Source organism: Topomyia yanbarensis, chromosome 1 (assembly GCF_030247195.1).
Source record: "Topomyia yanbarensis strain Yona2022 chromosome 1, ASM3024719v1, whole genome shotgun sequence".
NCBI classification, from domain to species: domain Eukaryota; kingdom Metazoa; phylum Arthropoda; class Insecta; order Diptera; family Culicidae; genus Topomyia; species Topomyia yanbarensis.
The window spans coordinates 57613465-57641214 of NC_080670.1; the positions used below are offsets into that span (position 1 = coordinate 57613465).

The 27750-nt window shown below is 36.4% G+C and overlaps 1 protein-coding gene across 4 annotated transcripts in view; it reads right to left on the reverse strand.

The window, feature by feature from the left end:
- Positions 1 to 27750, reverse strand: part of LOC131677684 (V-type proton ATPase 116 kDa subunit a 1) — a 54680-nt gene that overhangs the window by 2489 nt on the left and 24441 nt on the right. Inside the window, exons 4-6 of one of the 4 annotated variants that reach the window (XM_058957646.1) lie at positions 12652 to 12746; positions 12285 to 12326; positions 18 to 144 (exon numbers count right to left, since the gene is read on the reverse strand). In XM_058957646.1, the coding sequence (XP_058813629.1) occupies positions 18 to 144; positions 12285 to 12326; positions 12652 to 12746 (264 nt within the window). Of the gene's footprint in view, positions 1 to 17; positions 145 to 12284; positions 12327 to 12651; positions 12747 to 23881; positions 24034 to 27750 lie in introns of all 4 variants that reach the window. The other 3 variants (XM_058957648.1, XM_058957647.1, XM_058957645.1) reach the window with 3 other exon arrangements.

Consider the following 27750-nt stretch of genomic DNA (forward strand, 5'->3'; position numbering starts at 1 on the left):
GACTGTATAATACTTACACTTGATGGGTCCTCCAGCGGCGATTCAATCATGGCCTGGCGAAGAAACACGTTGCCACGACAGGCACGCCATAGCATCCGCTCAAAAGCCGGCAAACGTTCGCGTAGGATAACACCGGCTACAAAGCTGCTCGATTGTAACACAGAAACAAGTGCACAAACAGAAAGGAATCGAATTAGAATCCAGCAGAACAAAAAAAAACAAATCCTCACCGGATAGGTCAACAGAAATAAACTAAGACAAACTGTTACAATCTAGGTATGTACGTATTATTAAAGATTAGCAGCGACCAAGTTTCAGGCTCAAAATTATAACTGGTAAATTAGGGCGGCTTGCAAAGCGCTGCAGCTAACCTAACTGAAACTAGGTCATTCGAATGGTTGTATGGAACGGTTAGATGATTTATGTAAATATAATAATGAATTGAAACCAAGAAACAGAAATGTGGACTGATAAAGATATTAAATCGATTTTGGTTGTAAAATTTCGACTAACTCACGCTTGTCACAGAATTATCTAATACGTGTTTGTGCTATTATCATTTTTGCGGTGCAAATAATGTAATCTGTTCCTAGTAATCCCTTAAAAATGCACTTTTAATGGTAATATCGTTCAATTACAGAAGTAAATAACGAACACTATACTTGTTGTAGGACGGACAAATCTTAGTAACACAAGATTAAACGTTTCAAAAATTTAACGCTACACAAAGAACTCCAAGCAGAGATAAAATAGTTTTCGACTATCTATTGAAAATGAGTGGCTGTGCAGAAGATTCCAAAACAGACTGTGGCGTGAATGTGAGAGGTAGGACTAAAATATACTACGATAGGACTAGTGACTACTAATGTTACTAGATGTAAAACTGGTAGGAAAGCTACATGGTTGAAAACAAATACGATACATTATGAACAATTTGGACAAACTTTTCCGTATTGTAAACAGTTATTATAATATGAAACACGTAGGACATAATACAATGATCCGATTGGTAGATTCTGTGGGTTGTTTTACTTCGTTGAGTGCGTGCGCAGAACTGGCCAGAAACTCCAGGAATAAAATGTAGATCTTTCCAAACGTGTTGAGTTGAAGCTGGGAATTATTGTATTCTTGAAACGACATAGAAAGGTTGATGGTACACGGAAACGAAAACCTACCTAAATGTTAGGTTGGCAGTTATTTTTGCGATGTTTGACTTTTGTCCATCGCCGGTCAAAATATGAATCAAGGTATCAAAAATAAAATTTGGGCAAAATGTGAGTGAAATTGAACCATTTTAACACGTGCTCTAAAGCGATTGGAGTTTTATATGGGAAATACACCTTACAGAATTACAAACAAAATTTTATAAAGTTCCAAATTTTTTTCTTGCATTCTTTTGCTAAAAATAATTGACATTTTTTTTATTTGACCGAAAATCATACTTTTTTATGTTTTTAAACTTTTCAAGTTTATAAAATTGAACAGTTTTCAATTACTGATAAATCGGAAACTATTTGAAGTATGGAAAAAATATTAAATAAAAAAACTTGCGTTTTTGCATGACCTGACCGGTAAAATTCACGATATTTTTGTTAAATGACTTATGAATCCTGCAATTTTTATGGCCAATTTATTTTTTTAAAGTTAGACTATTTTTTTACTCATTTCTTCATGCTAGAAAGATGCTAGAATGTTGGAGTGGATCTCTAAATACTTTGCAAGACATTACAACATTAAAAAAGCAATTTTGCACTAAACGCCTAGTAGATCTATTATAATTGAAATATCTCGTGAAGTACTTCGAAATTCATTCTGAAATTCTAACACAATCGTCTCAATATAATTAAAAATGTTCTAAAATAATAATAAAATTAAATTTCTGCCAACCTTAAAAAAATTATTTTGCTTCTAACATTTCCAGACAGATAACTTAAATAACCAAAACAACTAACAAAAAATTACCGATAAGGTCATGCGAAAACGCTACTTTTATTATTTAATATTTTTCCATGCATCGAACAGTCTTTGAGTTTTCAGTGATTGAAAAATACTCATTTTTTCAAATTCAAAAGTTCAAAAACTCATAACTTGGAAAAAATATCATATTCAGCCAAAACACTTCTGGTTCATTTGTAGCAAAAACAAAAAAACGTGTCAATTATTTTTAACTAAAGAATGCAAGAAAATTTTTGGAAGGAATTAAAATTTTAGTTGTAAATCTGACGTGGAATGACCCACATATATTTTTTCATACATTTTATATGAAAATAATATCCTTTCTGAAAGTGATCAAATCATTTTGAAACTTGGTAAAGTTCAAGCAACACTATGAATTGTTTCAAACGGAAACTGCGCATTTTCGAAAATTGAAAATGTTTAATTTTGTTTTACAAAAATGCTTAGGTTTCGGGATTCTCTAATTTTTTTTGTTCCATTTTAAATTTTTTTAAAAACGTTTCATAGTGTGGTCAAACTCAGCCAAATTTTAAAATTTTTCGATTGCTTTGAAAAATGTTACGAATTTTCATATAAAAATCCATGTTTCCCATATAATACTTGAATAGCTAGGGCACGTTTTAAAATGATCCAATTTCGCTTAAACTTTGTTTTGGTACATACCTTGATTCATTTTTTGACCGGCGATGGCCAAAATTCCAACATCGCAAAAATAATTGCCAACCTACTAAATGAATACTTTTGAATGTGTATATTTCGGAATATTGCGTTGAAGGTAGTTTTAGGGATACCAACCTTGTTTATTTTAAACAACTTTTGGAAGCGTTCTTTTTTACTTCAAATATTCAAACCTACACACTTTTCAAAAATTTTCAGATCATGTGTAATTATCATTTTAATTGGTCATTTTCTTCCAGCGCTTTACGCTTTACAATAAAGTTGCTTACATGCACCCTTCGCAACGGAAGCGGGCCATTTGGCATAAGGGACTTTAGGCATAATTTTGAGAAGTTATCTTACTGAAGGCCATTTGGCATAACAGACGAATGTGTGCTTTATCAGCAAATGACCCACTAGGTTAAAGCTGCACTAAGCAATAATAATAATAATAATAATATATTTTCCATTACCTGATAAAGGGCGAACACGAAATTATTGCGACACATTCAACAGGGCATAACTTTGGGTAAAAATCAACCAAATTTTGCACACTTTCTCATTGATGTGTATTGTTTACATGCTGTCAAACTCGAAATCGTGTTTTTCGATTCAACGAAAATGGAGGTGAACCAACGCGAGTCGAGAGAACAAATGCTTTCCAAACACCTGGAATTTCCTGACCTGTCGCACCGGCAGTTGGAAAAAATGTTGAACATTCACCATTCAACCGTCTCCGGAGTGTTGAAGCGGTTCCAGGAGCGGTTGACGTTGGACCACGGCAAAGGAGCTGGAAGAAAACAGGGACCGGAGAACAAAAAGACGGAGGGAAAGGTGAAGCGGATGATTAAAGCAAATCCCAGCGTCTCAAGCCGTGATTTGGCTAAAAAGATCGGCATGTCGCAGAGCTACGTCCAGAATGCAACGAAAAGAGTTGGACTACATACATACAAGGTACAGAATTTCCCAAACCGCGATGAGCGGCAACAATCGACGGCTAAAACTCGGGCACGGAAGCTCTATGAGAAGATGCTGACAAAATATGGCTGCTGTGTGATGGACGACGAAACGTATATAAAAGCCGATTTTAAGCAATGCGGGGTTGGAGTTTTTCACCGGCAAGAGCAAGTTCTATGTGGACGACAAATTTAAGAAGAAGAAAATGTCGAAGTTCGCCTCCAAATATCTCATTTGGCAGGCCATCTGCTCTTGCGGACTGATGAGTGAGCCTTTCGTGGCAAAGGGCACAGTAAATGGCGAGATCTACAAATCTGAGTGCCTCGAGAAGCGCCTTTTGCCGTTCTTGCAGCAGCAAGACGAAGCTCCGCTATTTTGGCCAGATTTGACATCATGCCACTATTCTAAAAGTGTCCTGGAATGGTATGAGGCCAATTCTGTCCATTTCGTTCCAAAGGACATGAATCCGCCAAACAGTTCGGAGCTGCGCCCGATGGAGCAGTACTGGGCAATGATGAAGCGGGAACTTCGGAAGAGCAAGAAGACAGTCAAAGACGAGAAGGACATGTTAAGAAAATGGAAAAAAAACTGAGGAACTGGTACCAGATGACACTGTAAAGACTTTGATGGAGGGCATCAAGCGAAAATGCGTTCAATTTTACACTCAAGGCTCCATCGATTACCTTTTCTTTTGATTTTTGAAGTGAATATATGTATAAAACTACCCTAAAATTTTAGTTTGATTTTAAACATTATAAGAAAATTGGCATAACATTTTCGGTGTCGCAATAATTTCGTGTTCGCCCTTTATTGATTATATTTCGAGTTTATACATTTTGTAACTTATTTTGAGCAGTGCTTTTGAAGTTCATTTTTGAAATTCTTGTGTTTGTTCATTTTCGCAATTATGGATTATTTGTCTATGACTTACGTTGCAGTAGATTGTAGATTTTACAGGTTTTTGTTGATAGTGCACACTAGAACTGCGATCCACCAGGTGTATGTATCACTAGTATCCTTCTTTATATCATAAGCTGTTCTTGCAAATTATATACCGTTCGATCCAGACAATAGTTAACTTTATCATTTCTGGATATCATCAAATTTTTCAAACGATGATTTATTGAATAAATAAACATATATTGAATAACCGATTGTTACTCTGCACTAGCACTTGGGGCGAACCCAGTGCAATGCAGCTTTGCCGCATAGCTGGAACCAAGTAGTTGGCAGCCGACCCGCCCTCGGAAACCCAAGTAAACCTGTGATCTACTCGTTTGTCCCTCAAACATAGAGGATATGAATTAATTTAAGTCCCATGGAACGACAGCGATGTCGGACAGCATGCGACTTGAAGCCACATTAGGCATGAATGTTACTTATTAATTTGTAAAGAAGAATAAACTAATTAATTATAGACTTTTAGCAGTAGCACGACTCAAAATTACACCGAATGACCTTACTTCTCGCAGTCTAAAATTATGTATGTTTCCCTGTAGATCAAAAAAAAATGGCAACAGACCTCCAGTGTGATCACTTCTCAAAATTATGCCAAATGTCCGTTATGCCAAATGACCCAGACCCCTTCGCGATTCATAGCGACCAAAAGCTCTTTTACTCAAAAATAAATAAATTTATTTATTTCTAAGTAAAAGAGCTTGTGGTTGTTTAAGTTCGTTTCACTTAGAATTCGGGCACATTATTTACTTTCTAGCAACGCATCTGGTGATCGGATTTAAAATGTTGTGACAGCGATTTGTTTGGGAAATACAAATGTTTCAATGATGAAATGTTCGTCTGGATACGTGCAGTCTGTAGCAAATACGCGCGAGGAATGTATAACTGTTTAAAACAAAGGATCCTAATATAATATGGAGGACGAGAAAAGAAAGTTGATCCTGCACACTCACGTCGACTAACCCGACATTGGCCTGTCAACCTCAACGGCATTTTGTTCCAACATCGAGTATATGCAGCACCTTATGTTGTCTTCCCAGTTGTCTATAACATCCGCTGGATAATTTAATTTGGATCAATATCGTTTTGGAAGAAACACACTTTCTTGTTAGTGTACCATTGTAGCACCTCCCGTCTGTAAATGTAATGGTAATCTTTTTTCTTTATTTTTTTTATTCCAAATCTAGAAGTTTCAACCTTAAGGTCATTCGCCTTTTCGGGTTAGAAAAATCTCTAACCCTATGTGCGGGGTTAGGATCCGAACCCGGGTGAGCTGCGTACAAGGCCATCGATTTACCAACTACGCTATGCCCGTCACCATAATGGTAATCTATCCAGAACTTCATTTGGCCTTTATGAGCCTGGTGTAGTGTGCAAAAAAAACGATGTTTTATATCTGCTGAATTATTAGTATTGAACCTCTAGAAAAGACTCCTGCAATATCGGTGGCCACGCTGAACTTCCTTTGTTTCAAACAGCCGTACATTCCTCGCGCGTATTTGCAATAACACACGAAGATTTCAATATATCGGCAACAATTTTCGAAAAATTTACTGCGATAAAAATACAGTGTAAACAAAACACTCTAAGCTATTTCTAACCAAATTTTCTAGAGAAAATACCCAATGCATTGCAATTTGATGTGGGACACCCTTTAATAGCATTTTTCTCGATACCGTGTTTTTCAAATTGGCGAACACGTTAACTCAAAAACTAATCAACGAGTTGACTTGATTTTTTATGGGAATGCACAATATGTGTAGCCTGTCGATGAACCACAGAAAACCGAATAAACATTGTTTTTCTCCCCATTATTTTGAAGAAAATTCAGCGAATTTTACAGTAAAATATGACATTTTTCGGTTTTCATAAAATTATTTTCCGAAACTCGAACTTTTTTCTATTTTATTTGGTTCATCGAGTAACTAAGCATTACAAATCTTATTGAATTTCCTGCGTCAGATAATTTTATCGTGTTCGCCGCGGCGCTCCTCGACGTGGAAATAGTTGGACGTCTACTCTTGGAACGCTCGCTGTGTGTGGCTATGCGCGACAGAAAATATTTTTTTTCGTACCCAATGAATATATAAATAAATCTTAACATTAAACAAAAGATCCATAGTCACATTGCCAGACACCTCCCTTAATGAAAGCTAGTACACTCAAGTTTTTTTTATGCGGTTTTTTTTTGCGCCGTAATATTTTTACGCGGTTTTTTTTACGCGGATTTTGAAATTCACGCGGTTTTCATTTACGCGGATTTTGAAATTTACGCGGTTTTCATTTACGCGGTTTTTGAAATTTACGCGGTTTTCATTTACGCGGATTTTGGAATTTACGCGGTATCCATCAACGAGGTTCCCTTTAACGCGGATTCTTAAATTTAAGTGGTCTTCATTTACGCGGATTTTGAAATTTACGCGGTTTTCATTTACGCGGGTTTTGAAAATTACGCGGTTTTCATTTATGCGGATTTTGAAATTTACGCGGTTTTCATTTACGCGGATTTTGAAATTTACGCGGTTTTCATTTACGCGGCCTGTATTCCCCGCGTAAAAAAACCTGAGTGTATATATTTCTCAAGACACTCTTGCTTATATAGCTTCAAGCCGATCGTTTTATTGTGGATGAAAAGTTCGGTTTAGAGTGCGCAGCTGTAAATTACTTGAAGCTATATAAGTTTCTGGGCATTTTTGTCGACGAAAGTAAGCTTGAATTTGATGGGGATCGCTGACTATAGGAATTGTAATTCTTACTCACTTACGCGAGAAGCTTTGTCTGGAAACCTTCAAAAACGGGGTTTCCATGTGCGTGTGTGCAGGTTTTTCTGTTTTCATCGTCCACCGGTCTAGCCATCTCCGAGAAATCGATATAACCGTTATTCTGAATTTGGATGTTTCCGCCGGGGCTTCCGGAACCGATGATGGTGGCCAATGTGACCAAAGAAACTGGATGTTAGGGACCTAGTACTACAAATCCAAGCAGATTTGGCCACATTTTGGAAAAAAATTCACCTTTATACATTCGTTGCAGAAATTGTGAAAATCGACATTTTCTGGGTGATCGTACTCATCACCCAGTAATTCCGGAACCGGAAGTCGGATCCAATAGAAATTCAATAGCAACCTATCTACCGCAACTCGCACTTTCAAATTAGACTCTGTAGAGGCCAATGTTAAATGTTGATATATAGCAGCGGTTCTCAACCTTGTTTGCTCCGCGGACCCCTTCGAAATCACCTTGGTTCATCGCGGACCCCTTCGAAATTATTCTGGACGGTCGCGGACCCCTTCAAAATTACCCTGGGCGGTTGCGGACCCCCACGGCTTAACATCGTTTTATATGCTGTCAATATATTATTTTGAGTCTGATACGATAAAAAAAAACTTGAAGTTTCAATATCCGTCCGGAAAAGATATGCCTCTTCGCGGACCCCCAGCAACGACTTCACGACCCCCGGGGGTCCGCGGACCCCCGGTTGAGAATCGCTAATATATAGCATTTTGAAACATACATGAACAGTGTGAAGTATTCCATGTACTTTTCAGGATGAACTGGAAAACTAGCGGCGATTTCATCAAAAATTGCAAGCTGAAATTGCATTTTCATTTAATTATTGCAAGCTTCTTCCACTTGTTTATAAATATTTGATTCGGTCGGTCGAATACTTGTTTTGACATCCATCTCTCCCGCTGACAGTATCAAAAGGCAGGAAAAAAACAAATGGGGGAACATAGGATCTGAGCAAACGCAAGATTCATGGTTCTTAACATTTATTTTGAAATATTTTTATGTTTGTTTCGATGACATCAGGTAAATTTAAAAATAATTGGCTTTATAATATCTATCTTTCCACATTTTTCGTTTTTTTAAGTCGTCAATCTATTGCGACTAACCAACAAAACAGATAAAAATAGAACTTTGCGCCTAATAAAACACTATAACAAACAAACTTATTTTTGGTCTTCCGCAATTGAAGAATAGTTTGCGTTTGTGACTGATTTTAAACTAATTTGGAAAAAAAAATCTTAGACTTGTCACATTTGCTTGGCAAATCCCCAATGGTTTCTGAAATATAAATAAACGGACAAGCTAAATGAGAGAAAATTTCTTTAAAAAAATCGATGAAATGTTCCTTACAGCTAGATAGAAACAGAATGTCCACTTTGGAGGAAAATCCAATATCAGCTTGTTTGGAACAAGTTATCTTCGACAACTGCATGATGACAAGTCATTTTAATACGAGATCCAATGGATAACCAATAGCATTTGTGTTTATTTTTGTTTATTTTTTTATATTGTAAACACATGAAAGATCCACGACTTCATTAAGCCACCGCATGAGTCGTGTCAAATAAACAAATTAAACAAAGTCATTTTAATTTTATTCCAAAGATGTCTAATACAGTGTGTCCCACATTTATACGTTCACGCCATTTTTTCAGGATAACTTTTTTTTTCCCGAACAAACTGCACTAAATTTTCAGTGTTTGTTTTGAAACTTAATCAACGATGTTTCTCGAAATTTGGAAACACTGGTGCGTTTGGTTCGTTTGTTATGGCAGTTCAAGTGAAAAAAATGATGTCCGATATATTTATACGTTCACCTTACTATTTTTTGGATAACTTTTTTTCTATTCACAAAAACTGCTCCAGATTTTCAGCGTTTATTTTAAAACTTAACCGACGATTTCTCTCGAAGTTTGGAAACCCTGTTGCATCTTGTTCCTTTGTTATGGCAATTGAAGTGAAAAATGTGTTCCTTATTTATTTGTTCATCCTATTTTCTCAGAATAACGTTTTTTTCATTGAACCTGTGTACTGCACCAAATTTTCGAAGCTTATTTTAAAACCTAATTTATGATGTTTCTCAAAATCTCGAAGCTTTGGTGCATTTCGTTCGTTTGTTATAGCAGTTTAAGAGAAAAAAGTTGTTCCTGCATTTATACATTCACTAAGAAAAAATATAATTTTTTTCCCAAAAACTGCTTTATTTAAGTAATTATCCAGTCATAAATAACACTTCATGTAGTAGTCAATCGAATTCCCTCCATTTTTAAATGCAAGTTTCATTTGCTTCGGCATTTATTTATTATTATTTTCTATATTTCTTGCTCTGAGCTTTGTTTTATAACGACTTGATTGCTTTCTTGAACTTTGCAACTGACGAATACTGCTTCGCGTTGTCATATACATCACGAACCATCATACTCGAAACATTTTCAATCGGGTAACGTCCGGAGAAATCGATATTTGAATGACCTCCGATATGTATGACAACGCAAAGAAGTATTCTTCAGTTGCAAAATTCAAGAAAGCAATCAAATCATTCTTAAACAAGCTCAGAGCAAGAAATATAGAAAATCGTATTAATTAAATGCCAATGCGAATGAAACTTGTATTCAAACATGATGGAAATTGGATTGACTGATAAATGTAGTGTTGATTAATACCGGATATTTACTTGAGTAAAGCATTTTTTGGGAACAACTATGCTTTTTCTTAGTGAACGTATAAATGCAGGAACAACTTTTTTTACTTAAACTGCTAAACGAACGAAATGCACCAAAGCTTCGAAATTTTAAGAAACATCGTAAATTAAGCTTTAAAATAAACTTCGAAAATTTGGTGCAATAAATTTTAAATAAAAAAAACGTTATTCTGAGAAAATAGGATTAACGGATACGTAAGGGACACATTTTTCACTTCAATTGCCATAACAAAGGAACAAGATGCACAAGGGTTTCCAAATTTCGAGAGAAATCGTCGATTAAGTTTTAACCCATTATAACCCAGCTATGTTAAAACTTTTGGTAATTTATAAAATACTTCGTGGGCCCTCATATTATGGCGAATTAAGTATGGGAAAAATAAAATATCCACTTTGGAACGTTCTGTTGCGAAAAAAACTAACGTATGAAATTTCATACGTTGGGCTGATAGGGTATCAAAAAATCATTACATAGAAAATTCGGCTAAAATCTTTATATTAAGCATAAAGTCGAATAATATCTTCAACCTTGCGAGATCATTCATTTAGCAGCTTTCTTGAATGATTTTAACACTTCTCTCATCTCTCGTGCCGTTTCGTCTCATGATTGGTTCGTTGCATCAAACCATTTTTCCCTCAAACTTTGTAATTATTTTAAGAAAAAGAACATTTTCTTACGAGAATTTACATAAAAAATATTCTGGGTGGAACCAGGTATGATTTGCTACGTACTAAGAATTGGTTCGCCTTGAATGCACTGATTCAACGTTCAAATCAGCGAGAAAGTTGTGAACCCCCTCCTGGTCCCAAAGAGGAAATAATTTTGCCTTGGGAAAAAAGATATCGGTTCAGTCTAGCGTATGAAATTTCATACCTTGAACTACCAGCAAAATTTTCGCAATTGTTTCACCAATTTCTTCCAATTTTTCATACTGAGCCACATCTTTCACACCTCTCATGGCCATTCGTTTACAAACCGAAACAAGAATTAGTGATATAGAAGATATAATTAGTAATATGAATTGTTCATATTTTGGTTTGAATTTTGTCCAACTTTGACACTCGAAAACAATGGAATTTTATAAAAAAAAACCTGTTTTAATCCACCTAGCGGTGCAATTGTGCCTTTCTCATTTCTCTAAACTATGGCACGGAGGCTTTTTATGTTCAACATAATTGTGGAAATGTCCATTACATTCTTAGTACACTTTGCACTTATACACAATGGCATGCCAGCCACGAAGTTGATGAGCTACGTGCCGACGGTGAAACACTTGAAACAAAAAAATATCATACTTCATTAGGCTAATCAGCATTAGAGCAATGTTATCTGCTTGCTAACTCATTTTGTCACGCGGGTATGTGAGGAGGGCGAAAGTCCCCAGCTTAAATTGGTATGCTTTGTGATATAGTGGTGGTTTAAAGATGATGGGGTTGAAAGGGAGGGGTATGAGGGCTGGATGGGGTGGTGGTCTGAGGGGTGATTTAAGAAGATTTTTAAGGGAGGGGAGTACCGTACTGTTCAGAGGGGGTGTAACCCCTCTCCTTAAACCATCAACTACGCCTCTGTTAAAATCCAGAAACCTTATGCGAGTCGAAAAAAAAATTAGGTTGACAATTTTCAGAGTGATTGCATAACCTTTCTATATGAGAAAGGGAAAAAGATTATTGAGCATACACATTATAAACTATAGGGTATTTATTAACGTTCTCAGAAGACCAGAAGTTTGAAAACGCGTTTATCGTAGAACAAGTATAATCCTGAAATGTGTTGTTTTTGCGTATGAAATTTCATACGCTAGGACATAATGGGTTAAAATAAACGCTGAAAATCTGGAGCAGTTTTGTGAATAGAAAGTTATCCAAAAAATAGTAAGGTGAACGTATAAATGTGTGACACCACTGTTTCACTTAAACTGCCGTAACAAACGAACCAAACGCACCAGAGCTTCCAAATTTCGAGAAACGTCGTTGATTAAGTTTTAAACAAACGCTGTAAATTTGGTACAGTTTGTTCGAGAAAAAAGTTATCCTGAAAAAACGGGGTGAAGTATAAATGTGGGACACACTGTATACTAATCATCAGGAGAACTAAGCTAGTAAGGTCACAAAAATACCGACCATCTCAGTCTCCCGTCAACAACAACTTATTACCGTTTAGGGGGGAAAATCAACATTTAAACCTGTTTCTGGCCAGCCTATGGGTGTACGTGAACTCTAACTCTAGAACGATCATTAGTACTTGGTTTAGTGTTTGGCTACTGACCATGGGAGGTACTCTTCTGGTTCTTGTGACTTTTCCAGAAAACTGCGGTTGAAAATTAGTGTTTGTTAATGAAAAGGCTTTCTCCTTAATAGCGTAGCGAGATAGAATGATAGTTATAAAATGGAAGAGAGAGTAAAAGGTAGTAAAGAGTCGAAAGAATGAAAGTATGCATTCCGAAATTTATCAGCATCGAAGAATTTAGGCCATTCCAGGTTTGCGTGATAGGGTTTCCGCTGATAAATTCGAAAGTCAAAAACCAATGTCAATACAACATGAATAGATAAGAGAGGTAAAGAGAAAGTTGGAAGAATACTGAAAAAAATACCAGTTTCATCACTGAAACCGAGAACCAAACTAACAAACCTACCCCAATTGAACGGGACCCATCGCTTTGCCGGTGCGTGATTCGTCGGTGATCAACGCTCGGGTCATCGATTCAGTGGTATGCATGCCACCCTCTTGCTGCTCGTGTTTGTCGATTTTGTTTGTTTGTTTGTTAGGATTTCATTCGATTTTTGTGTTTTTTGTGGTTTTGGTTTTCGATGAGCACGGAATGTATAGAACAGAAAATTAGGGCACAAAGTCAAAAAAATAAACAGCAATGTACTACACTCGTGATTAGATTTGTCAATAGTTAGCAGATCGCAGTTGAATACAGGAAAGAAACGATTGTCGTACGATACATCGAAATGGAACTCCAAGGAGGGTTTCTGATTTTGATAGTTTCGTTTGATGAATCAACTAATTTGGAAACGGTGATGGATCTGATGTAAACATGACATGACAAAGAAAGATTCCAGAGCGAGTATGCGACGTTAAATACATACCATTATTTAAAATTGAAATGTTCGATCATTGGACCCAACATGGTTTGGCAAACGAACCCAGCGGTTTAGTTCAATCGTTGGCATTTAGATTTGCGTTCATATTTGTTAGTTGGGTTAATTTGATTAGCTTTGTCCACAGTCCATCACAAATAGTATGATTATTTGGATACAACTACTACAATAAACAGTGTTTCATGCAAACAATGAAGTTCGTGCTAATAAAATACGGAATGATTTGAAGTGCTTGAGAAAAAAATACACAGTGCAACAGAACAGCGTACAAACTAACGGTATTCATGTAACCAAATGAGATACCTAATAACATCAGTGTTTATGTATGTTTTTTGCATTTAGTCAGAAATTGGATCATCAGTTTTTTCGTTTAGTTTTGCCACAGGTTACTTTTTCGGGCGAAAGTGCATAGTCTTCGTTCACTAAATAAATCCGTCGAAATGCAGAAAAGAGCTGACACAGTTAACCTAATCTTTTTGACGGTTTAGTAGGGGAGAGAGGGTAACAGTGGATCAGCAGGAACTATGAAACATTCGCAATAAAATCACAATGCATGATCGGAATCGTCTAATTCCCTCATATTTCATAATTTCTAATTCTTTACACGTGTTGCTATATTTTGGAAGAGATCTGATAACTCTATCTCTTTTAATGGATATTTGTTTGTTTTGTGATAGCCAGAGTAAATATGCAATGATAAACATTATTCCATCTTTATGAATTACCATTCATTGAATAAATGTTTAGTCTATTGCTATTTATAGCAAATTTTAAGCTCAACATTTGCCGCGAACAAAGTTTTTTGGTAACTACTCATGGTTCTGTGTGATTTCACAATTTTCATGAATAGACCCATTGGGTAACTGTGAAACGATGGCGTATGGGGAACAGTGATTTTTGTATGTTTTTGTGGTCTTTCTCAAAATGTCAATGGGTTCCGATTTTCCACAGTAAATACTACTCATATAGTGCAAAATTAGTAAATTTGGCCAAATTTTGTAGAAATTGTATCTTATTTCAGGATTGCAGCTAATATGCATATATGGTGGTTCGATGTTACGCGATGATATAGTGGATTCTTTCGTAAACAAACGATTTTCGCCTCAATATAACTTTAATTCAAAGCGTTAGGATCATTCTTCGTCAAAACAAAAGAATAAAATTTATAAGTAGTATATTTCACTATAGACGACATCGTGTTTCATAGTTCCTACCCATGGGGCACACTGATACATTTTACCACCAACTGTTTATTATCCAAAAAATGTTATTTCCCGTGAATTTTACCAGCTGGAAAAAATATATGTATTAGTTAACAACATAGTGGCACTATGTATCACTTTTGATTACACAAATAACATGTATTATCATCAAAATTAAATTGTAGAAAAAATATGTTTCATTGTTACCCTCTCTCCCCTAGTACTTTTTACATGAACTTAGAAACATGTTGTGGGCGATTCGGTTCGCTCAAAGCAAATCGCAAAGAATGTTTCTAAGTCCAAGTAAAGAGCACTAGCGAACTGTCAAAAATAAACACTCGAGTTAATTTGTGAAGTCAGCGTAAAGTATTCAATACCGTATTTTTCGAACTCTTCCATCCTTCATAAACCTCTCATGTCATACGTCCCATATAAAAACTTTTGTTCAATAGGAGCGATCTACCAAAGAGCCCAAGTAAAAATTGAAGTTTTATAGCATACTACAAGTGCAATCTAATTACGTTTTCGTTTTTGGCAGTGCACTACACCGGTGTAGTCAGTGCTACACTCATTCAAACTTGGGTGTAATCAGTCTATCTCTTTTTTGCACTACACCGGTGTAGCACCAGGTAAAAACGCAAAAGGACATAAGTTTTATGAGTGACTATAAAACTACCATAAAACCTCAATTGTTACTAGGGAGAGACTCCCTTTGTTTACTTTCTTTTCCGCATATTACTATATCATCTTTCCTATTTTTCCTTAACTTTTTGTATAAAAAATATTTCGAAATATTCTGATAAATATTTACAAAGCAGTAAAAATCGAAATAGAAAGCGAACAAAAAGAGAGGCTCTCATTTGCATATTGGACAATTAAAAAAAGTTGTGCCCAAGACACAACCACCATTAAAGATGCAGCAAAAATAATGACAATTTGATTGATTTTAAATAAAATCTTTAAATTCTCTGTTGTAAGCCCTCAAAAGAAGTTTCAGATCTACTAATATCCCCCTTTTGTTAGCACGGAACGAACGTTCGATAAAAAAAATCAACTTGAGTGTGCTGGGACCGCATATTGTTTTCGGAAAGTAGAAGGAAAATAATGGAAAATGGCGTTTTTTACGTCAGAATCGGTTTTTATGGGCATTTTAAGTTTTTTTGTATTATCAACCATAAAAATAGACACTCAAGGCGATTGAAAATTAGGCAAAATAAAAAATTACTTACGTCACGTAAGTTTTGGTGTACAAGAAAACTGAAATAAATGCTTCCAAACATTTTTTACAGCCAAAATCACATAACGGGTGTTCAATAAAAATTAGATAAATTTTTTTCTCTCCAAGAGAATTGAAAACTTTTTTTCAATAGGTCCAATCTGCAAAAGAGAGCCTCTCTTTGTTTACTTTCTCTTCCGCGAATTACTCGGTCACCTTTCTGATTTACCGTCAACTGTATGAATAAGCTAGTAAAAACCTTGGTCTTTCGAAACATACCGATAAATGTTTAAAAAGTTTTATGGTTTCGCGGTAATAATCGATTTGCAGATTGGACCTAATGAAAAAAAAGTCTTCAATTGCTCTCTGGACGCCCTAGAAATGGGCGGCATGTTTCATTCCGCTCGAGTGCTATGAATTCAATCGAAGATGGCGTCGAAACAGCAAGCACTTCGCGAGCGTTTTGTACGGTTTTACGCATGGTCATCGTGGAAAAAAGTTTACGGTTGACCACTTTCGAAACGAAAACGTGCCCGTGAGTACAGTTTACCGAATCCTGGCATTCCTGAGCGTGGAACGGAAGGCCGGAAGCGGCCGTCCGGCGAAGATAATGTCGAAGAAGATTAAAAGAAATACTGAATTCGCTGAACTTTTTTTTGTTTTTTTATTACATAATTGAAAAAATTCTCATTTTTTATTGAACACCCGTTAGTTTCGAAACTGCCAATTTTTAAAGGTTTATTGTGCTCGGAAAAATTTTATAACATAATAAAGCGCATCTCTTGAAAAAATAATTTTGGTCCCTCTAGAAATAAATTCGGAGAAGCAACTCTTCAAAAATGTAATTTAAAGACTTGGTGTCCTCAGTAAAGTTGGTGAAAAAGCTATTTGAAACAACTCTGTTAACGGCATGGCTGCTCTATGTATTCAGAATAGCGAGATATATTTGCGAAAAGGAAGTTCAAGCTTTTGTAATATAATTGCTTATTGCTCCAACTCTTTTGAACTTCAGCAAAGTTGTTTCGAACAATAAATTACACATATTTTTCATCAATTATGAGTCTCTAAAACATACAATAAAAAGTTGTATGGATGAAAATAGGATTTAATAAAAGTTCGTGAATACCCCGACATACTGCCTACATAAAAGTCTCATGTCTTCAAAAAAGTTTATTTATTGATTTTTATTATTTACATTTATACGGTGAATCTCTAACCGTCATGCAAATGCCGTTGCCCCGCCAGAGCTTCAAGAAACGTCGAAACCGACCGTCCAGGGACTAGAGGCACTGCCGGCGAGAAAATGAAAGCACGAAATAAAAAAAAAAGGTGAAATGGGAAAGAAAAGCAAGGTAGATGGTCTTTTTGCGCGCTGCATCAATGCTGCTCCACGCCCGGTTCCCAACACTCCGATTCGCCCACCACGGGCAATCAGAAACGCTCGATCTGTGGTATTGGAACCTCGTTGCGCTAAGTAATCTGAGTGGAACACGGCCTACCAGGATCGAAGCAGAACTTGCGGGGAGGAACGACAGGAGGAGACCAACAAAGATGACCACAGCCACGAAGGTGACAACCTTCTTGGCATCATTATCGGCAGCTTTGTGATCCACCATATCCCTATGTTCAAATGACGACAAGTATTGCAGCAGTGTGGCTAAGGTGAATGCACCCCTTCTTATCCCTAGTAAAAAACCATTTTGTGTTTGGGAAATTTTAGTTAGATTAGGGCTAAGTCAAATTTTATTTTACAACTTACTAAAGATTTCGAAAGACATGACGAAGCGCTTCACGCCTGTGACCGGAACAGCGAAGGGTCGCTCGGATAAACTCAGGGTTGCCAATTCAAAGCAGACACACGATATTTCTTTCAACAAGCTCTTCAAGAATGTCTATATCTTGTCTACACACCCGTACGGGCAAGTCGAGATTGACTGCGTGACCACCGCACAGTGGGACGGAATCAAAAATTGATATTTGGACATTGGTATTTCCGACGAAACTATTGGTTATGGCACTTTGATGACTTTGGAAAGGTTTCTTTATTTTTTAAGTAGTTTAATATAATGTTGGAAAATTTGATTTTGATACTCAGATAAAAAAATAACTTTGCAAGTTTTTGCCAAAATTTATAGTCATGTGTGGAAAGTTTGTAGACAAAATAATTTTATGAAACTTTGTTGAAGTAGCGAAATAGCTATCTGTTAAGCGAAAAAAGTTATTGGGTGAAATTGAAGTACATGTCGGAATACCTTCTTAACAAAAAACCAAAAAAAAAAAACAGGCATACATCCTAAAAACGAAGAGATAGCGAGTTGGCCTATTACGCAAAAAGGTGTGTTTTGAAAGCATGTACAACTTTCTACATCGAAAAACTGTAAAAAATCAAATAAAAAAGTTACAATGAAAAAAAACACTTTTTAAGGGGGTATTCCGACATGTACTTCAATTTCACCCAAAAACTTTTTTCGCTTAACAGATAGCCTTTTCGTTACTTCAACAAAGTTTCATAAAATCATTTCGTCTACGAACTTTCCATGCATGACTATCAATTTTGGCAACAACTTGCAAAGTTATTTTTTTATCTGTGTATATACCCCCTAAAATAAAAATTCTCCAACATTATATTAAACTACTTAAAAAATAAAGAAACCTCTCCGAAGACATCAAAACCAATAGTTTCGTCGCAAATATCAATGTCCGGCTTTTTTTTATTCCGTCCCACTGTGCACCGGTGGAAAATACTGAATTGCAAGTGTTTACATTCAGTATTAATCGTGGTGGCACGAAATTAAATCATGGTCCCATTGGATCTATTTTTGAGTGACCATCACTGGGTACGATGTCATGAATGCCTTAATTGAGGAATTCCACGAAGATCCGTCCGAAAATCTTTAAAATCGTGATCGACCATCTTAGATTCCAATGAAACTTTACACGTTTCACCGTCATGCGAGACTAAATATTTTCCACAGGTAATAAGATTATTTTGACTCAAGAGCAACTTTTCAAAAGGGCGTAAACGTTTCTACGTGTATGAATTTCAATTTTTTTTTTGCTCGATTACTGTATTTTATACAGCAAAACTATCTGAGAACAAGTTACAGGGAATGAATACTTCTGTCTGAAAAAAATATACACTGAAAAAAATGTTGTCATTTTTCAAAAAAACAAAAATTTATGATAAAAATTTAAATTGCGAAAAAACCCATTTTTTTAAATTTTTTTATATTTTGTTACCAAAAACCTAAAGAGAAAAGAAACATTTTGAATGTGATTGCATGATAGAGAAAAAATCGGTAAAAAAGTTTTCCTAACAATAACTTCGTACATGTTTTTAAATTTCATACTAATAGACATACAAAATTGTAATTCTATTGCAGAATATAATTCTAAGCACCATTTAAAATCAAAATGCATTTAACAAAAATCTTCCAAAATGCGATAGTTTTCGAGATATTTCAAATTTTGCTCCTTCAAAAACAATTAATTCGTGCAATTATGCTCTTTTTAAAAGTTATTCGCGTTACCCCATCAAAAAATGTCAAAAATTTAATGTTTATCGTTTTAAAGACGTAAAAGCAACTTTTTTAGTGTATTTGGATCCTGGAGAAGCTTTCAATAAAAAAGTTTTCCTAACAACAACTTTTTACATTTTTTTATAATTCTTACTATTTGCAGTCAAAAATACAATTTTCTTTTTGAACATGATTCTAAACGCCATTTTAAATCGAAATGCTCTTAACAAAAATTTTCTAAAATGTAGTATTTCTCGAGATATTTTAACTTTTGTTTTAATAACACAATTATTTTGTTTTATTACGACCTTTTCATAAGTTAGTCGCGTTTCTCCATCAACAATAATAGGGTTTTCAAAAGGCCCGTAAACTTTTCTGCAACTTTCTCTTTGACATCAAGGCGATATTGTGAAACATTTTAAAGTTACATGAAAACAACCAACATATGATTCAGCTATATAGTTTAATCAACAGACCCTATGGTTGAAATATATTTACAAAATTTCAAATATCTCGAAAACTATCGCATTTTGGAAGATTTTTGTTAAATGCATTTTGATTTTAAATGGTGCTTAGAATTATATTCTGTAATAAAATTACAATTTTGTATGTCAATTAGTATGAAATTTAAAAACATGTACGAAGTTATTGTTAGAAAAACTTTTTTACCGGTTTTTTCTCCATCATGCAATCACAATCAAAATGTTTCTTTTCTCTTTAGGTTTTTGGTGACAAAATAAATAAAATGTAAAAAATGGGTTTTTTCGCAATTTAAATTTTTATCATAAATTTTTGTTTTTTTTTGAAAAATGACACAACATTTTTTTCAGGGTATATTTTTTTCGGACAGAAGTATTCATTCCCTGTAACTTGTTCTCAGATAGTTTTGCTGTATAAAATACAGTAATCGAACAAAAAAAAATTGAAATTCATACACGTAGAAACGTTTACGCCCTTTTGAAAAATTACTCTTGTATCAAAATATTCCAATTGCCAGAGAATATCATGGAGATTCATACAGAGAACACACCTGCAAAGTTTCGTTCGAATCGACGATGGTCATATTTTGCGGTCGGCCGGTTTCTTATGGAATCCCTCAATTGCAACCAATTGAACCACGTAGCCGCCATCCATTGTAGCAGTAAGGTCCACTGTGGAAAATGCGACCTAAACCATGAAGATGATTCTTGCAGTAAAAATGCAGAAATATGTGCAGAAATATGTTGGAAGTCTTCATGATATCTCCACATATCCCGCATATAATCTACGTGGGGATAAACTAAAACGTTCACTTAAATAACGATCCAAACGACCGTTGGTTGCTACAGAGAACCATTCAACCAGCTTGGATGAATCTCTATACTCTCACAAGAGGGAACATCTACCGGTTTTCATAGAAGATGTGGCAAGACAAGGAACATTTTCTTCCTTGTATAGTTCAGAAGACGACGACGGGGACGAGACATCGAAGGAGGCATTTCTTGGGAGTGTTTTAGAAAATCGAAACAAGTAGCTCCTAGTCACGAAGTATTAGAATCAGACTAGGAGTTGCTGTAATGCTAACAAAAGAAAAAAATCTGTATGAAATTTTCCAAAAATCTGTCGAAATCTGACTTTTTCGTAAAAATACCAAAAATCTGTCATATGTGGAAAAAATCTGTGACCAAAATATTTTTAAAAAATCTGCGACATTACGGAACATACTGTGAATGTAGCAACCCCGGTTCTCAGCACTTTCCTGGGTATCGAAATCCCATCTGCATCGAGAAATCCCCAAGGAGCTTCTGCTATTCCTTCGACAGAATAATATCCTTAGGCACAAATCCCCGACTACATACGGGGAACGTGCCATTTAAGCCGATATATTCTGATTCCTAAAAGCTAGACCATGTATTCGACAAAGCTGTTAACAACATTCTGAACAAAGGATTAAAGGAGTGCTGTTTCAATTTCACTGAAATAACGATCTGAACTTGCGGAAATGCCAAAAAGAAGTGTTTACTAATTTCTAATACAAACTTTAAACGCAATGCGCAAACTTGTGCTCAATGCCAGCACCTGACCCACAAATGATTACCAAAATTGTCTTAGCTAAGCTCATGATCATAGCTACAAAAGCTAGGCTCATGATGATAGCTGCAAAAGCAGAATCCAGCACCCCAAAATCAACAGCCAGCATGAGGAATTTAAATACCAATGACGGAGGGTTTAGGCTGTTGGCCACTAAGTGCCAAAGGTATGGTAGAACATCTGATCGTGACAAAAATGACGTGAACGACAAGAGAAATAAATGACCCCCAAGATGCAGTAGGCTAGCAGACAATGTTTCTCTGTCACAAAAGAAGGTTTCAACGCGTAATAAAAGTTGTGTGCGCAAGATGCAACCGACCCTCAATAATATTTCTTTTATTTTATTATTATATCTTGAAAATATGCAAGAGAATCGGGACTCCGTTATGTTACCATAATGAACCGTGTCAAATAACCGAATTATTTATAAAAGAGGAACGGTTTTTTTTACTTTCGAAATATTTAGGAAACCAACAAAAACTGAGAAGGGTTTACCAAATACTCCTAATAACATACAATTACTTCTTTCCTTTACATGATTCACAAAATGCACAATTTACCACTCAATTGGGAAGTAAAATTAGCAGGACATCCAGAGAAAATTATTCAACAATAACCCCAATAACAGAGAATTCAAAAAGAATAACTGTAATGTACAACAAAAATACCACCCATGATTTTAAAACTAAAATGAAAGATGTTCCGATTGGATCTCGATTTTAGCCACAGAAACAACAAACTAAAATCTATATAGATCATTCCGCGCGAAGAGATCAAAAAAGATTCAAATTTGAAATCAACCTTCACGGATTTGACAAATTTAGGAGAATTTTTGACGTTTTGGTAGTATCCAACAGGGAAAATAGATCGAAATGATGAGTTAAACGAAAGCAAATTTGTGAAAAAATTACCCCAGAGGCAGAATTAAAACCTGCAACCCTTGAGACTCCGGCCGAAGGCACAAATCCTTATGTTACCCTTGGGATATGATATGGGATACGTCCCAAAAAGAACACATGATTATCGCATTGCCAACAGTGATCGTAGCCTGTCTCTAAACCAAGATACACACAACCGCTGCTGCCACCTAGCACATTTGATCTATTTAATTTCTCCGCTAGATACCAAGGCCCGATTATAAAATTGATTTTAAAGCACTTACGTCAAAAACCAAAAAATGAATTGTTTTTTGTTTATTTGCTCCCGTCATACCTCTGTTAACTGGGCAAGGGACCATAAATCGACAGTTTTCATTAACTCTGTTACCCAACGAAGTACGACAAGCTAAAAATTAAACACTAAACGATAATAACAACCCGGACCTTGGTATCTAGCGGGGAAATTAAAGAGATCAAACGTGTTGAATGACAGCTGCGGTTGTGTGCGATCTTGCTTTAGATGCAGAGTACGATCACTGTCCCCAATGCGATAATCATGTGTTCTTTCTGGGCCGCCATCATATCCCAGAGATAGCACAAGGGTTTGTGCACTGGGCCGAAGTCCCAAGGGTTGCAGATTCGAATCCTGCCTCTGGGAGTATTTTTTCACATGATTTCGCTTAACTCGTCATTTCTATCTGTTTTCACCGTTGGATACCGCCAAAAAGTCTTAAATAAGGTATTGGCACATACGTTAAAACAAAAAAATGAACTGCTGAGAAGAATTGTTTATCGAGGGCCAATATACAAAAATCCCATCGGTCCATGAGAACCCCCCCCCCTTTTATCGAATTGCCAAAACCCTTGATTTTCTTTTGAATATATCTGCGGTTCTATTTACTGTAAAGTCAAACCGCGAGATGCTTTATGAAGAAACCCCTGCTTATTTTGCTATTGCGAGAAACGATTGTGGTGCAATTGCATATTTAATTCTCAACACTTTTTATCAGAGAATGCTCATGGCTTTCGCGATGGCTGTATTTCAGTATCCTCAGGTTATTTACGAAAGCATGATTCTTAAAGTGGATGAAAATGAGGATTCAATCCCCCTCAAGTCCAGGGGCTTGACCAATCACTATACGTCCGAGTCGCATCTCTTTCCAACATCAAAGGCGTCCATCTTTCGGTTAATTAGTTCGTACATAGCACAATGGATCAAAATAGTGTAATATAAAGTGAAAAACGTTACAAATATATACACAAAGGAAGCTCGAAACAAAGCATTGTGTTGGTGGGTGCATTTTTAATAGGTTTTCATTGCTGGTTTCTATCGTTATCTTGTCTAGTACAACAATAAAAACAAATCAAATATTCTGTTAACACAACCACACACATATACAGGAAAAAGATCGAACTGATACTAAACAGAAATCAATAGCACCGATACTAGTTTAAACGCAACCTAAGAGCTTGCCTGAGCTGACGACTGTAGTTGGGGTTGAACTCCGGAAAACGTTCGTAGCGTTTCTTCGAAACAATAGAAAATAGCAAAGCAAAATGAACAGACTTTGGAAAATAAAGAAAAACACATTTTCATTTGAAAGCACTCTGCTCCAAAACAGTTCGGACAGATAGTAAAACCAATCGACAATCAAGCCAAACGAAAAACAAAAACCAACCAAAACAAAAAACCAAATTCATTATTAGAGTTACATAAATCAGAACCTGCTCCATTAGATATTCGAAACCACTGCTAACGATTGGTGTACTTGTTATAATGCACTTATGATTAGATAACAGCAACGATATAAGAACAAAACAAAAATGAAAAGTGAGAGATAAATAAGAGAAATAAACAAGGTGTTCATATTTACCCTAGTTTTAGGTTTTGTCCCTGTGCCCCGGCACCACCAGCTCGAATGCCCTCCTCACCGAGTAGGTTAACCTGTTCCTCTTCCCTGTGCGAATCCGCCATCTGTTGATAGCGGGTTCGTGACTTATTAGGTACACCGATTGCGGGCGCTGCCTGTTGCTCGAGTGTTTGCGTACATGGAAGTTTGGTTTTAGAGTGTTTTTGTTTTGTGTGTTTTGTTTTGATTCAAGGTTCGATCGCAACACAACAACCGAAAGCAGGACGGGGCAATTCCGTTTCGAACGGTCAGGAAACGGCCGCCAATTGCCACCGGAAACGAGTTCAGAATGATTAGGTACCACCGCATCTAAGTTAGTTTAACTATAGGCATTTGCAATAATGAATGGATGGATACCGCTGTCCACCTCAAATGGAGTTTTGTTATTGTTATTTTGTGGAATGGTTTGGAAGGACCGCTTGAGTTGAGTTTTCAATGATTTCCGATGGGATGTTTGGAGTGAGAAGCGACCGTGTTCATAATCATAGCAAAGCGTTAATGACAAAAAAGAAGGGAGAAAGAAAAACATATGGTACCACAAATAACAGACAATTGGACTAGGAAAAAATCCTTAAAAACATGTGTAAACTGTCAAATCGATACGCTATGTAATTCGGTGACTCACTACTGCCTAATACTAAAATGTTTGTTAGATGAATTACGGATAAAACCGACACCATGAGCTTAATCCTTTTTTTGAGTTACCACAAACCAATAAAATTACAGCTTCGGCGCAGAATTCTTCTTTAGAATATCCGCAATAAGGCCTAATTTTGTCAGTGCTTCAAACATTTGACTTCATTAAAATTTATTGGTTGCAAAACTTGGAAAACAAAGTGGCTTCATCCACGCACTGCGGTTAAAACCCCATAGGGGTAAGATCGACATCCGGCCCATTAATTTCTTTTCTCTTCACTTTTTTTCTATTAAACATGTAATGTAATAAAGTAGATGTATATAAGTATGTGTGACGCAAATATGTATGTGTTTTATAGCTTCATCATGTAGTAAGGGGAAGAGAGTTGGAAAGCGTAGTTAAAAATAAGAGTATTTTATGCTACAGGATAATTTCTTGGTACGGATATTTCTTCCGCACATCATTACCGCACCTTCAGTGTCATCTTTTTCGTAAGACATTTGCTAGTGTTCCATATTCTACTAATAGGATTCATTCACCTATACACTTCGCAGGTCAGGTTTTGATTTTTCGGGACTCTGATCATCAACGATCCACTGGGGTATGCAAAAGATCATTGTCTCACTGTGATACAGTTTATCTAGGACAAACCAAGAGAACACTATAAATTCGGTTTGATGAGTTTATTGCAGAAATAGCAGAAGCTTCGATAGAATCTCATAAACAAAAATCCCAATTTTTTATTTTAAAATACTTATAAGAAATAAACACAATAAAAGCGTTTCTGTGTATTTCTGCGTGGACTGTTTGGCATAAAGTTATTGGGCATAACGTCGTTTGGCATAGGAAATAATTTGATAGTAAGTCATTCGACATAATAGTCATTTAGCATAATGGTTATTTGGCATAAAATATACAGGATATTGAATACTATTAAGGTCTTTTGGCATAACAATTTGGCATTACGGCCGTCTGGCATAAAGTATGAAAATATCCGTTCAAATGTTTACGGTGTTTTGATTCACTGAAATAAGTTAGATTCCAAGAACTGCTTGGATTTGAAAGAAGGAATAAACTTCAGTGAGAGGAATAATAATTCTGTATCAGATTGATTACATAGAAAACTAAAGTAAGCATGGCATTTGTGCATTGAGAACATATGCATTTAGAACTGTGTTAGTCATCTTGTATGAAAGTTAACACATTTGTAAAATGTCATACATTTCTCCGGCTGGGGTCCACTAGGAGGTTGATAACAGTCTATTATCTTTCGGATAAAACCAGCCTAGCCGTGTGGCATCCGGTAGGTTGCAGTTTCTCAACCAAGAATTGATCCACTGGGTTCCTGCTCCCATGTCGTACGAGGCGACTTTAAACAGGAGTCCTCAAATCAAGGTGTCAACCCTTACTGTGTTAAGCGAATCTCTGACACAGTGGACGTTTGTTTCTTCGCAAATCGTGGGATTCAAATGACGGTTATGTCCATTTCAGGGCTCTCTATAGGCGATCATAAGCCAACGTGTTTGGTATCTTCTAGCTCCTGTAGAACAAGTGCTGTTGATGAAATGTATAATGCTGGGATCGAGTATGGATATAGTAGCGTAAATTAATCTTGAACATAAGCATACAGCAACTATGAATCTATCCCGTCTTGTACAGGAAGGACAAGCCTCCCCAGCTTTGTTTCAAGAACCGTATTTTCATAAAGGAATCTTGGAATGTTGGAAAGCTATTTAATCCCGTCTTCCCAGCTTTCAATAAAAATGGCATCACAAATCCACATGAAATGCCTCGTGCATGTATACTTGCGAATAGTGCTATTAACGCATGTCCTCACAACTCGTGATAGTTGTGCTGTCACAGTTAATATGACTGTTGATAACATAAACAAGAAATACGTCTATTATTCGGCATAGTTTGCCGCATAATGAACCACAACCATCTGATAATTTCAAAAGGGTTGTATCATACTGTGGCAGAAATGGTTTTTCCCCTCAAAATCGGCGGTGATGCAAATGCCCACCATATAATTTGAGGCAACTCAGATATCAATTTAAGAGGCACCGAATTGATAGAACATTAAAGCAGTAAAAATCTGCACATACTCAATCGAACTGGTAGAGAAGAGGTGTTATATGCAACTCTCTGTTCTGACAATATTACGCATGAATTGGCAAACTGGCTCGAACCAAACGAGATCGAACCGTCGTTATCTGTCGTCGTTACTACATCGTCTTAGATCATTTAAACGTCTCGCTAGAAATCGTCCTATATCGTAATCCCAAATATACGAACTGGGACCTCCACGAAGAAGGCTTGGCGACTAGGTTTCATGGGTAGCTTCCGACAGTTGAATCTCCAATTGACTTGGATGAGGTCGTGGATAAAACAAACCCACTCATAGTAGCAGCATACCAAGAGGCTTGTCCAGTTCGAGTTATGCGTGCTTCTAGAGGAACACCTTGGTGGAATACCGAACTTGTTCGACTCAAAAAGTTATGTAGAAGAGCTTAGAATCGCAGACGCAGGGACGGGTCGAAGGCATTTAAGTTGGCCCGCAAATCATACAGAAATCGATCTTCTGAGCAAAGTGGTTGGAAAAGCATCTGCACAAATGCCTCAAACCTCAACGTCGCTAACAGATTAAATAAGCTACTTTCGAAATCGAAAGACTTTCATGTCAGTTCGATTACAACTGCTAATACTCGTCGGACAAAGATGTAGTACTCAACTGTCTTTCTGAAACACACTTTCCAGGCTGTACGGAGTCATCACTGACGACTGCCCCTGAGTTCTTTTCAGGTAGTTCTGATTCTTGGGCATTTGAATTGTGACAACCGAATCGATGAAATGGGCGATTGAAAGTTTTGCTCCGTATAAGTTTGCGGGAAAGATGGAATCATTCCAGTTCTGCTACAAAAAGGATATGAACACATCAAGCATATCTTGAAAAAAGATTCTTACTTGTAGTCTTGCAACAGGATATATTCCATTAGCGTAGCGGGAAATAACTGTCAAATTTATTCCCAAAGGTAGCCGCGTCACTTATGAGGAGCCAAAGAGCTTTAGACCGATTAGTCTGACCTCCATCCTTCTCAAATCAGTGGAACGTTTAATCTACCACTACATTCGGGATGTTAGCTTGGGCGAGCACCCACTGCATGCAATGCAACATGCATATCAGCGGGGGAAGTCT